This window comes from Haliaeetus leucocephalus, unplaced genomic scaffold (assembly GCF_000737465.1).
Source record: "Haliaeetus leucocephalus isolate CR32 unplaced genomic scaffold, Haliaeetus_leucocephalus-4.0 Scaffold173, whole genome shotgun sequence".
In the NCBI taxonomy this organism is placed as follows: domain Eukaryota; kingdom Metazoa; phylum Chordata; class Aves; order Accipitriformes; family Accipitridae; genus Haliaeetus; species Haliaeetus leucocephalus.
The window spans coordinates 152,054-164,962 of NW_010972609.1; the positions used below are offsets into that span (position 1 = coordinate 152,054).

General features: G+C 41.4%; 1 protein-coding gene across 1 annotated transcript; it reads left to right on the plus strand.

The window, feature by feature from the left end:
* Nucleotides 1-1,571: 1,571 nt before the first annotated feature.
* Nucleotides 1,572-11,404, plus strand: LOC104829427 (fatty acid desaturase 1-like). The gene is made up of 12 exons (XM_010563656.1): nt 1,572-1,790; nt 3,868-3,978; nt 4,422-4,619; nt 5,677-5,778; nt 5,970-6,098; nt 8,039-8,096; nt 8,524-8,600; nt 9,064-9,161; nt 9,516-9,612; nt 10,585-10,664; nt 10,865-10,990; nt 11,336-11,404. Exons 1-12 carry the CDS (start codon nt 1,572-1,574, stop codon nt 11,385-11,387), a joined length of 1,347 nt encoding a protein of 448 aa, XP_010561958.1. The 3' UTR covers nt 11,388-11,404.
* The last annotated feature ends 1,505 nt before the right edge of the window (nt 11,405-12,909 follow it).

Consider the following 12,909-nt stretch of genomic DNA (forward strand, 5'->3'; position numbering starts at 1 on the left):
TATTGCATTATAAAGGGATAGGATGGAGACCTAATGAGGACAGACTATACCATATCTGCCTCCTGCTTGTACCTTCCTCAAAAGCACCCAAGACTAGTAATTTTGGATTTAAAAAAAATACAAGAATTAAGAGAATCCTAAATCACAAGTAGGGCAATATTTCATGTACGTGGGCTTGGTTTTTTTCTGGGTCACCTGCAAAATTGATGTGACTTCATAGGAAACATGGCATTGCCTTCTCTTTGCTATTTATTACAACTGAGAACTCTTACCTCTTTACTGCACAGCAGGTCCTCTCTGAACATCAGAGATATTTAGACTTTGGCTCTACAAGACTAATATTTAAATAAGGTTAATTATGTAAACACCACCATTAAATGTAGTTTTAGAAACTCCTAATCTACAGCCAAACTTGGTGTTAACAATTGTTGTTGTTGTTGTTGTTCTCAACCCCAAAATCTTTTAATGCCTGTTGTTGACTTATGAATGAATTAGTTGAACAATGAGGTGATTGAATGACTGGACTACACAGAGGAAACTCTGAAAAAAACTGTAGGCAAAATACTGTTAATACGCAAGCTAAATTAACTGGACATAAATAATGTTTTCTTAATGTGTTCTTTCTTTACTCTGTTCTGGTGGTATTTTGATCAACAATGCTTTTAGTTAAGACAGACACATGAATTTAGCGTGTCAGTGTCAACACAGAAAATTTCAAAGACCAAGGACAATCTGAAGTTTTTGGGTAGTGATGAGACCGTTGAGATATACGTTGTGGAGAGATTGCAGACCTTGGAGCATTCTGCTGTTTTACTGTGTTAGTACACAAGTTGGCTCCATGCCTTGAAGGCAGGAATTACAGTTGAATACGAGATGTTAGCAAACATTTAATAGCAGCTTTTGGCTTTCCACGCAGGCTCCTTTACAGCTTTACATTTTGGCACTGTATGACATTATGAAGCTCCACTGTATGGTAAATGCAGGATTTACTGACGTTAGTGACTGATTAAAGGATTACAGAATGCTGAAAGTGCTTCGGTTTTCTAATAACGTCGCTGAATATTTGCTGCAGAAAAGCTGTCCGCAGCCTTCCTCGGATTTCTTTTCTGGTTAATCCCCATATTGACTCAGCAGTATGGAAGCAAGTTAGCAGCTTACCTTACCCAGTTCCTAATGCTCTGTGAAGGCGCTCACTTATTAGTCCTTTCTGTCGTTTTGCCATCTCATTTAACTGAATAACAGGTAATCTTCCTGAGTTTTTCTATTTATGCATATTTGTATTCAGTGAAGTAGTTTACAGCTCTCACAAGTAGTCAGACCTTCCAAAGGCAACTCAGAAAGGACAAGAAGGAACAGGGCTTTTATTCGAGGGTGTGTCGAAGTGTCTGGTGTGACCGTGGAAGAGGAGGGAGCTGTGGAAGCGTGTGTTTGGGCAAGGGCAGCCAACCAGCCCTAGAAGCCCAGGGAGTGGCTTGGAGTGGGACTGTATAACGGGCAGGCTGAGATGGTTCACCCACTGCCTGGACACAGACTGGTGAACCTCAGTGCTGACCGCACATCTACCAGTACAGATGGCTCCACAGACTGGCTCCACTGAAAAGGGGACGCAACCTGTTTCAGCCTTTCTACAGCATTTCACTTGGGAAGAAATCAGAAGCCACAACGGCCGCGGTCAAAGTCAGGAGCAATGGCTGGTGATTGACAGGAAGGTTTATGATGTCAGCAAGTTTTCCAAACACCACCCTGGAGGCAGCCGAGTTATTAGCCACTATGCTGGCCAAGATGCTACGGTAAGGTCTAGGAGGCTGGTGGAGGAAGGTGGGTCCATCGGCAGGGCAGGATGACATGGTGGGGCTCCGGTGGAGAGCGCTGGTGGTAACTGGCACCGTGCCGGGTCGGATAATGTACTGCACATGTCTGTGCCATCTGTAAAAATGCCCTTCTGGTTACCTTCAAGGTCAGGGTTACCCTCAAGATCAGAATTACCTGCTGTGCAAATTGTAAAGCTCTGTTTAAGTTCATTACCCACTGCTGTGCCAGAATTCTCTTCATCTTTTTTTGCTATGTATAGTTGTGTTACATCCCTTTGAAGAGAGAAGGGCCAGAACTACATGCAGTAGTCCAGACTGTGGGTACACTGTGGATTTATGTTGCATTACAATGACACTCTTCTGTCTTGCTCTCGATTTTTATTCTGCTAATCTTTATCATTCTTTTTGCTTTTAAAATGCTGCTCTGTTCATATATTCTGAGAAATAGACACTTTTACAGAAAACCACGACTGGAAGGTGTCTCAGAAGCTCATCTGGTTCATGACTTTGCCTAAAGTCAGGATGCAGGATTTTTTTCCAAGTACTCTTGACTATGCTAGAGCTCATAATTGTATATATATCGTGAGAATTATCTTCCTCTAGAGATCATAATTATATATATGTGTTGTGAGAATTTTCTTCCTCTGTGTGGCTTACTTTGCAAATATAGATAATACGCATTGCAGAACATTACACTGATGCCAAATGTTGGAGGTCAGGTGCGTTGCAGATGGTAGTCCTTAAAGTTAATCTCTCATAAGATGATAATAAGGGCCTAAGAGCAGGGAGGAGAAAAGACAGGTTGCAGGACTGAAAGGCTTGTGTTTCTGTGATAAGGATCTGTGATGCTGATACTGTGGATAGAACTGCTGTTTTGAAGCTGCAGTACAGATACTTACAGCTTGACTCAGTTTTTGAATTCCTCACAAGAGGGAGCTACATAAAAATGTATAAAAAACTGTAGGCTGAGGGGCACAGAATCATGATGGAAACATTTCCCCAGTCCACTGGGTCTGGACAGAGTTACTCATTTGTCACTGTGTCAAAGGGCCACTGGATATCTGTAGAAAGCTCAGCCGTCCAAAAAGCCACCTTGCTCTGACTGCTTCCAGCCTCAAGTACTCAGAGGTAGACAGTCTCTGAACAAGAGACCCCAGAGGAATGTCAGACTGCACAAGGGAAGTCCTCTGTCCTCTTCCAGGGGCTTAATCCTGACCAGATGTGTGCAGACTTTTTTTTGTGCCATGACAACCCACAAGGATTTTCAGAGTCAAAATCAGCAAGTACCTGGCTGCTCAGGCACTGAGGATTTTGTTATATCTACTCTTTCTGGAAGACAAAAGAGTATGGTCAGGCTCTTTACCTTTCTTCTGGAAAATTCACTGAGGACATGAATTAAAGAAGAGGTTTGGTTTATCTGGCATTTCATCCTTTATTCCATAGTTTATATTTGATTTTGAAATTGGTATTTCAGACGGTTCCTGGACAGACCTGATTGTGTCACTAGTGTTACCCGGTTCCCCAAAACATCAATCAGTCTGAAAACTGACAGGGAACTGTAAGAGATACCCAGGTAATCCTGCTGCGTATGGAGCTTCAGCAGATATTGCCTATGGCCCTAGTGTAATAAAGACAGGATTTTAAAAACATCATCCTAAGCATGGCAAAGACACACCTCAGTCGTTGACGTGTTTTCCTGCTCCTGGTTCCCATCCACAGGGCAGGGCTGCTGGCTGGAGCCTTCTAGGGAAGGACTGTGCTGAAACAAGCAGATGAAAGAGCATGTTTCCCTCTGCAAAGAGTTTTTCATCAAGCACTTTCATGTTCGTTACGAGCCTCACCCAGGTACTTTTGTGAAATCTAGTTTCTTGAAACCTCTCCAGCTTCCTTGGGCCAAGCTCCAGTTGACGGCAAAGAACAACAGGAGCAACCAAAGGGACAAAAATGGACAAAGGGAAGTGGATTATGTATTACATTAAAGACCTGGAAAAAAGAGAGGGTCAGCATCTGGTGTTTTGTCACATACCCTTTCTAACCCCCTTTGTGTGTTTTTCAGGATGCCTTTGTAGCATTTCACAATGATAAGACTCTGGTGAAAAAATACTTGAAATCTCTGCTGATTGGGGAGTTGGCGCCAGATCAACCCAGCTTTGAGTCTAATAAAAAAGTGAGTGTCCTAGAATCCAGCTGTGGGAACGGCTTGGGGTTCAGTATAGGAGGAGAGGGAAAATAAGAGTGCTAGCAGAAGTAATTTCTGAAGCAGCATGCCTGACGCTGTGCCATAGGCTGGGTGGTGGGGAGGCAGCTGGCAGTGCATGGAAACATGCACCGTCCCGGAATCACGAAATCCGCACCTGGGGTTGAGGAATGAGCCCTAGAGTCCCAAATTGTGGTCGGTTCTTCCCATTGTGATAGCTCAGTCACAGAGCTTGAGCAAGAGTCACAGCTTGTTTTCCAGTGTCAATGCAAAACCAAGATCTGTTGATCTCGTGCTCATTTTTGCACAGAGCCCCCTCTGATAGAATATCTCCATGGCTACTTTGGGATTCCTGGGTCTGCTAGGTTACATTTTCAAAGTAGACACTGCATTAATACTCACTTTACCCACAGAAATCACTTTTAGAGGATTTCCGTGAGCTGCGCTGCACCATTGAGAAGATGGGACTTCTGAGGCCAAATTACGTCTTTTTCTTCCTGATTTTCCTTCACTTTGTGGTACTGGATGCTGCATCCTGGCTCACGGTCTGGTACTTTGGGATATCCTTCGTGCCTTTCCTGGCTGGCATGGTGTTCTTCACCATTGCTCAGGTAAACTGCTGACAGCTGTCCAACGCTGCAGATATGTTTGGTTCTTCCAGATGGAGAGGATTAATGAAATGTGTATATCCCAGTCACTGCTTTTCTGCCTCTTCTTAGATCCTGTTATCTGGCTGAAGGCAACAAGCACGTTCTACATCACAATTTTTGTTGCCTCCAGTAAATCTTGTTTTGCTGACAAGCTGCTCACTAGCCTTGGTGGGGTGTTGTGGAGCTGGCAGGTTTACAAGATGGGGTGAGCTGATCTAATCACTTATCCCAGCAGAAGAGGGAATATTTCACTCTGAACTCCACTTTTGGCTCCATGTTCCTTCTGTTTACTGTCTGATGGCTCTGGTGTTTGTTGGGTCCTTTACGAGCCAATTACACTCACTAGCCCTGAACAGTTTTCTGCTGGATTAGTAAACTGAATCATAGAAGGGCATGATACATGTCAAGGTCGGTGTAGGGAAGGGGGGAATAGGACTTTGTGGCCTTTAGGTCGGAGAAATTGCAGGGAATTTATCTGGAAAAAGGAGGGGAGGAAGAAAGCAAGATTTTCTTACTTGCACTGAAACCTTAGGTTTGCTCAAACATCCATGGAACAAGTGCAGAGTAACTCACTCTTTTAAATAATTGGTTGTATTTGCCTAATATCTGCTAAGGCAGTTATTCATCAGAGAACATTCTTGTATTTCGGTGAGAATATGAAATGCGATGAAGCTATGGATTTGGAAATTCTTACACTTTCTAGCTGGTTACTAGGAAATTATATGTTTGCAATGGGAGCAAAAGACTTCCGTGCCATAACAGGCAAATTAATTGTAATGATGCTTTGCTGCTTTCCCTTTAGCTGCTCCAATAAAATCAATTTCTGGTATTGAGCAGCTTTAGTGGACAGTAGCCTGGAAGGAAGGTCTCAGCACTGAGCAGGTAAGACAGCAGGTCGTGTTTCTTCCCCAAACCAGAAGGAAGACACGCTCACACCATGACGTTACAGAGACTCCGGAGGCAGATGAATGCACTGCCCCTCTGATTCTGTTTCCTCAGTGATCCTTTTGTCTTCCAGATCCAGATGGGCTGGTTCCAGCACGATCTGGGTCACTGCTCTGTCTTCAGGAAGCCTAAATGGAATCGACTTCTGCAGATTGTTGTGATAAATGTTCTGAAGGTAATTGCCTCACGGTGGGAAGATTCTCTGGGGCTAATCTGGACTGAGCAATGATTGGGAGTGTCCCTACAATCAGGCAGTATCACCTGTGAGGAAAGTGTAGTGCAGCCATCAATAATAGGTGGATAAATAGTGATGCAATTGTTGATATTGTTCTAGTCTGAACCCCTGGTCTTCAACTTTTCCTGCAGGGATTACCAGCCAGCTGGTGGAATCACCTGCACAACCAGCACCACGCCAAACCCAACTGCTTCCGCAAAGACCCTGACCTCAACATGCACCCTCTCCTGTTCAGCTTGGGAAAGCCGCTCTCCGTGGAGGTGAGCATGGGGACGCCTGGAGAAGCAAAGGTTTTAAGGACAGAAAGCTATAGAGCGAGGTTTAATAACAACAACCCACACTGTGCCTTTCTGCAGAAACTCATGATAATTCCCAAAGTGTTCCACAGTCTGAGTCCCATGGTTATTATGATGCTTAGGCATCAGCTCCTGAGAAGCAAAGTCTTAAAATCAGTGCTTAAGTTCTCTGTGTTGATAGAAGAGCAGGGTAAGCACCTTGAAGGCAGGCCAAAGAATGAGTCAATCCACTTGCATTAGTGTTAGAAGTTCTTAGTGATCCTATAGATGGTAAGTCAGATGTTCTCCCTGGGTCCTTTTGGCTCTGGGAGCTGTTTGGCACCTAAATCCTTCAGGACCAGTATAGCTGCCACGCACAAAACACAAGTATAGCAAATTATTTCTTAATCACAAATTTTACGGCTTTCATAAAAATAAAAATCATGAACAGACCCTCCCTGCATCCTTATGACTTCTGATATCATCAGGATAGGCAAGGTCTCTTTTGCCCTCTCTTTCCCTGGCAGTAAACAGGGAAATTTCATTAAAAATTTCAGTAAAAAACAGTAAAAATTCTGTTTACTCATGGGGTGATGAAATGGCCTCTTTGCTAGATAACCAGCCTCTTAAAATAATGCCTCTCTCTCCTTTAGCTGGTAATAAGCAAAGAAATTCCAACTCTCCAAGGCATGAGGAAAATTCCGGCTCTGCTGTCTCAGAAAGACTCCTGTAAAGGGAGTTGGTACAAAATACTTATTCATAGAAAACTGTTAGTTGCAACTGGGAGGGATTTTGTCAGTGATCTTCCCAAAGCTCATTCATGGCTATATATTCATGTGAGCATCTAGAGTGAGCTGGCTGTGCTAGATTGGCTTCGATGGAAGTGAAAGTGTAGGAAATGAGTTCTCGTGTTTTCCTGCTTTTTAACAGAAAAGGGTCAGGCACCCTGTGGGTGGGCAAAATGGATTTCAGTGGTTTCATTTAGACCAGTTCATTTGTTTTGTTTCAATTTCAATCCCGTGAAGACATCTTTGAGGTGTTCAAGTTTTTTTTCTCAGTAAGAGGGGAGCTCTGGAAGTAGTTTGCTTTGCCTCATTATTTTGTCCTTTGAAGAATCACAAGCACAAAATTTGCAGATGATGTTAAGAATCCTTTTGTGCAAATAGTGAAAAAATGCACTGTGAAGAAATAAACTTGTTTGTGCTTTTTGTAAATATTTCATCTCTTTGCTGTTTCATGTACTTGAAGGCAAAGTACTCGGCCAAACAAAAAGGCAGATGTCTTTATAGAGTGTTCACTACTTTGATCTTGCGGAAATGATTTTACAGCCATTATAGGATAGCATCCAAATGCTCATGTAATTTCTGACCACTATCTCCTCTGTTACTCAAAAATCTGGAATGTCTGCATCCTATCTCATCTGATACAGAAATTCAGATGTAGCTTTCACAGCAAACACCTCCTGCATTCATCACCCACCAAGTTTCCTGGTTTTCTTGTTAATAACTTGTTCCTCCCTCAGCACTGATAGTCTCAGCACTCTATGGTGAATACAGGGAATTGGTTAGATTGGACTTTCATTACCATCACTAGAAACTTCTCCTACAAAATTCAAATGACCTCTGAGCATTTTTGTGATTTTTGAGCATTTTTGTATCCTGCCATGAGTTTTGGAACTCTCCTAAAAAAGGCGTCTGTTCTGACATTGGCATAACATTGATATCTGGATACAGAGGCTCAAATGAAATCTGCTCCTCTCCATTGCTTTGGAACTTCAGTACCTGCTTTTCAAGAAGAGGGGTTGAATTAGAGAGATCGAGATTAAGAGGTAGCTCTCAATGTATTCATTAGACAGGAATAAGAAATACCTTATGAAGGCTCTCAGGTCTCCAACTGGCCCATTACAATGTCTTTTCATTTTTCAGCTTGGAAAAAAGAAGAAGAAGTTCATGCCTTACAATTACCAGCATAAGTATTTCATCTGTGAGTATCCCCGCTTCCTTGCAGTGCTGCAGGAACTTCACCTAAAAATCCTGACCGCATCTCCTCCCCAAAATGAAGGTTTTAAAGATAATCCCATTGAACTCACAGCTTCAGGAAGCTTTCTTCATGTTAAAGAAGGTTCACATGAGGAGGAATTGCCCCTTATTTCTCTGTTAGGATTATGTGATGTTAGGTACTAGATAGGAGTGAATCAAATGTGAGGAAGAAAGTGATGGGAAAGAAATGAAGAAGTGGTGAGATGAAAAGAGCAGGAGATTATGTGGACACGTGAAAGTCAGTCTAAATGGAAGACAGCAATTTTTCTTCTACTGGAAAGAAGAATCTTTCTTCTTACAGCAGAATATTCTGTAAGTGTTATGATGCAGTGAAATTACAAATGTCTCTCTGTTTTCATTCTTTCCTTCAGTTTTGGCACCACTTGCAATTATACCCTTCTTCCAGCTGTCTATATTCTACTATGCAATCAAGAGGAAAAAGTGGTTGGTAAGCACTACTTGCATTGGCTAGAAAACTTTACAAAAATGTCACTGCTCCGTGGCTATATTAACCTTCAACTCAGGTGATTGGGGAGTTTAAGATAGAAAAGGCTGATTCTAGGCTTGCTGCAGCAGGAATGCAGCCAACGGATCCAGGGAGAAATTTTTAAAGGGGCCTTTTACCCTCTTAGCAGCTGAATAAAAGTTAACAGAAAACTATCAGACCTCGGCAGAGTGTGATTACAGGGCTGTTTCCTGGTCTTTAGTTACTGGTGGTAAAGTGGGAAAATATTTCTGTGGGAATATTTCAGGGATACACTCAACTTGAGGCAGAATGATGGTGTGGAGCTTACTTTTGATGAGTAAGGCATCACAGAAAGAACGTTTTTTATGCTGCGGTTCAAGTAAAGGGGAGAGGAAGGAGTGGAGAGAGTTCATCAACAAAGGCTTTTTTTTTTTTTTTTTTACAGGACCTGTTCTTGATTGTAGCTTTCAACATCCGAGTCTGTCTCATGTATATTCCTTTAATGGGATTTAACAATTTCATGGTATACTACTGGCTGTCCAGGTAACACGCAGCATACCCAAAGTCCCCATAACTAGTATTTGTAAACAATATTGAGCTTCAATGGAAATAAATGAAAGCTAGTCATACTCACTACAATTTTCTCAGAAATAAGTAGCCAAGAATAAACAGTATAAGGTCAGGGTGGTGGTGGTGGCTGCTCAGGGACATCTGCAACTACAGATTGAGGGGTTCTTGAAAGAAACTCCAAAAGTTAAGAGGCAAAGGGATGGAATCGAAAATCCTGAGTTACGTAGAAGTGCTCTTTTACTTAAGATGAGACTCAGGAAAGTGTTTTAATGGTAAATTTGGATGGGATTAGAGATTTGATAAGTGTTTCTGTGTTTATCTGCCCAGGTACCTAGAGAGTAACTGGTTTATTTGGGTGACGCAAATGAATCACATTCCAATGGACATTGATTATGATAAGAACAAAGACTGGGTATCTACGCAGGTGAGAATCCCCTTTCTTCTGGAGGAGTGGGTCTGCAGTTCTGCATTATAGGACAAAGACAACGTTGTTATTCTCTTACCTTTAATGCTGAGTTAATGAGGTTTGTCCCTGCCATTCATTAAATAGGCATGCATTTCTGTAGTTGTCAAGACATTTAAAACCTTAGTTGGAAACAGTACATCTAGATTAAAAAAACAAATCCTGTTTTTTCACTGAAAGGTTTTGACATATTTTTCACGACACTTTTCCCTTCCTATTATGAAAAAACACTGATGGTATAGCAGTCAATATCCTTTTTAGGCCAACTAAAGAGAAGCAAAGTGGGACTGGATACATTTATTTTTCACCCTACAGGTTACAGGTTTACTGCAGATAAAATAAATCTGACAAAATTTAGGTCTGATAAAAATGAATATGTAAATACAACCTTACTCACATCTCTACTACCTCCAGCAGTATAATCCCACATAGTGGGTTCTAAGCATTTTTCCTTATATTAAAAGACCCAGCCTGGTATTCATCTGACCAAATCTGGATGTCTACATCTGAACGCCTGCTACATTCATTGGAGAGAAAGAGCCATTTCTAGAGCACGATTCATCTTACTCTAATATACTTGTACTGGTTTGAGGAGGCCAGAAGAATGTTTTTTGTTTCTTTATTGGGCATCTTTTCTTTCCATCCAGGTGCGAGATGTAAGGAGAACCTCTTAAAAGAATCACAGTTGGGGTTGTGTGCATGCCAGCAAAGAAGCCTTTCTTTCTGAGCAAAGAGCTAGCTAAATTAACCTATATCCCAACAACCCATTTCAATCTAAACTTCGTTTAATTCTTCAGGGCAATGATGGCTACAATCCCTGACACTAAATTGCTTTTTATGCTAGATGAGGATGGGTAATGATTGAAGGGGTTCAATTATCAGACTTGCAGAAAAACTAAATAATTTCTTTCTTTTGTCTTTTTTTCCTCCCAGCTCCATGCAACATGCAATGTGAACCAATCTTTGTTCAATGACTGGTTCACTGGGCACTTGAACTTCCAAATTGAGCACCAGTGAGTATGATTATGGGGACAAGAGTGGGAATAATATGGGGCACTTAAAAGCAAGAAGGGCCATGTAGTCTCACTTTAAACCATCTCAGGAGACCCTTTGCTCTCCTTCTTGGGGAGGGCAGGGAAATATTTTGAACGGAGAGAATAGAGAGTGGTGCAAGTGAAGTCTGAAAATAACTCTCTCTTATTCAATACTGCAGCCTTTTCCCCACAATGCCTCGACACAACTACTGGAAAGCAGCTCCTCTGGTGAAAGCCCTTTGTGACAAGCATGGCATTGAGTATAAAAGCAAGACTTTGCTGACAGCCTTTGTAGATATTTTGCAGTAAGTATCAATTAACAAGATAGTTTTGCACTGTAATAGCATGCAAGGGGGGGGCATAGGCAACCATTTCAAATCAACATCCATGGAGAGATCAAACCTAGAGTTTATTTAGGTTTTTCTAAAGACACACTTAATTTTCAAACATTTTCAAAGTTTCAAAGATTTTTTTCTCTTCATTAAATCCTCTCAACTCATTCCCTGTAGTCAGAGTTGGCTACGAGATGTCCATGCGGTTTTCAATCCATTTTTTCCATTTACTTCTTTTTACATCTAAACTACAGTTGGCTTCCCATGAAGTTGAATATTGTCTTCCCATAAGTGATTTTTTACTTTCTGTTCTTGCAGTTCACTGAAGGATTCTGGGGAGCACTGGCTTGAAGCATATCTGCATGGATAGAAACCGGCAATGCTCAAAGGGAACCTCTTCACCAGACATCTGCTGCAAAGAGTCAGCACAGACCAACAGTGTGTGTGTGCACCTTCTGGCATAGAAACTCAGGACCTGGGCAAAGCTAATTTCAGTAAGAATGGGTGGGAAAGTGGGTTAAAGATACATTTTTTCTTGTTCCAAACCATGAACCTTTATTTTTCCTGCTCTTAAACTCAGCATTTAGAGCCATGATGAACTGGGCCTTTAAACCTGGGAGAAGTAGCTCTTGAATCAGCTTGATCAATTTACTTCATTGGAAGTGCCAGCTCGTTGCTTATGGAAAAGGTTTGAAAGGAAATCCTTCACAGAGTCATAGAATCACAGAATGGTTTGAGTTGGAAGGGACCTTAAAGACCATGTAGTTCCAACCCCCCTGTCATGGGCCGGGATGCCTTCCACTAGACCAGGTTGCTCAAAGCCCCATCCAACCTGGCCTTTACATTTTCTAATGTCATTTATAGCTAATATAGTCCATTATGAGACAGTTGAGCCATACTGGCAAAACCTATATTATGCTGTATTCATTTAAGCGACCTAAACCCATGAAGGTAGTCTCTAATGGCAAATAAGTAGACAATTTGCCCATAAAGGCAAGGGCCATGTGGAAGAAAAGTGGTTCTTCTCCTCTGCCATTCACATCCAGAACTCTGTGCCCCAGCTTTCAGTGGACAAACCACCCAAAGGAGGAAAATGTGAAAGATCTTAAAGTGTGATACCACCATGAACAAGATGACCCATCTGCAACCCATTGATAAGCAACTTACATGTATTACAAGCTACAGACAACAGCAGCCTTCTTCTAGGTAACAAAAAATATCAAGCCCAACACACAAAGCGAAGGAGTTTGGACTTTTTATTTTTGCTTTTTTTTTTTAAGAACATCTCCATTTATTCTTTTGATTTATATTTTTTGTGTGTGTTGGTGCAGGTACTAATAACAATGTTCTGGTTATTTCCTAATAATAGCTGACAGATGCCATTGAAAAGTGTTCTGATTAAAAAAGTAGTTATTAAAAAACTGCTTTGAATGTTATTTGAAAATCCCTTCTAATTCTAACTAGTACCTAGAAAAATTCTGTGTTCCCATATCCAAGGTTGGTTAGAATGGTGATTATCCACAATTGTGTGCAACAGTAGTAACATTTTATAAGTATTTAAGTGAGAGTACTGTCTTAAGATGAATGCAGGGATGTCGCTGCATGCCCTATTTGCTAATACATGAACACATTTTAAAATGGATGTCTTGGTAAAGGTAATATAAATATTAAGGCTTCCTACTTTTTTTACCAGTGAGACTTGAAAGCTGTGCTGAGTAGAGCCTGAGTCCCACTGAAATCCTCTAAATACAAGAATGACACAGAATGGTTCTTTCTGGTGTCAGCCTCATGAATCAAACTGATTATTTGTTGCATTTAGTTAGCATTCTACTCATTTGAACGTAGTAATTTGAGTCGGTCTTTTTGCAACCTCATTTTAATTAAAAAGTTTC

Coding starts and splice junctions, on each gene's coding strand:
- LOC104829427 (XM_010563656.1), top strand. CDS start 1,572: ATGGCTCCACAGACTGGCTCCACTGAAAAGGGGACGCAACCTGTTTCA. Junction 10,665..10,864: donor AACTTCCAAATTGAGCACCA/GTGAGTATGATT, acceptor TCAATACTGCAG/CCTTTTCCCCACAATGCCTC. Junction 10,991..11,335: donor GCCTTTGTAGATATTTTGCA/GTAAGTATCAAT, acceptor CTGTTCTTGCAG/TTCACTGAAGGATTCTGGGG.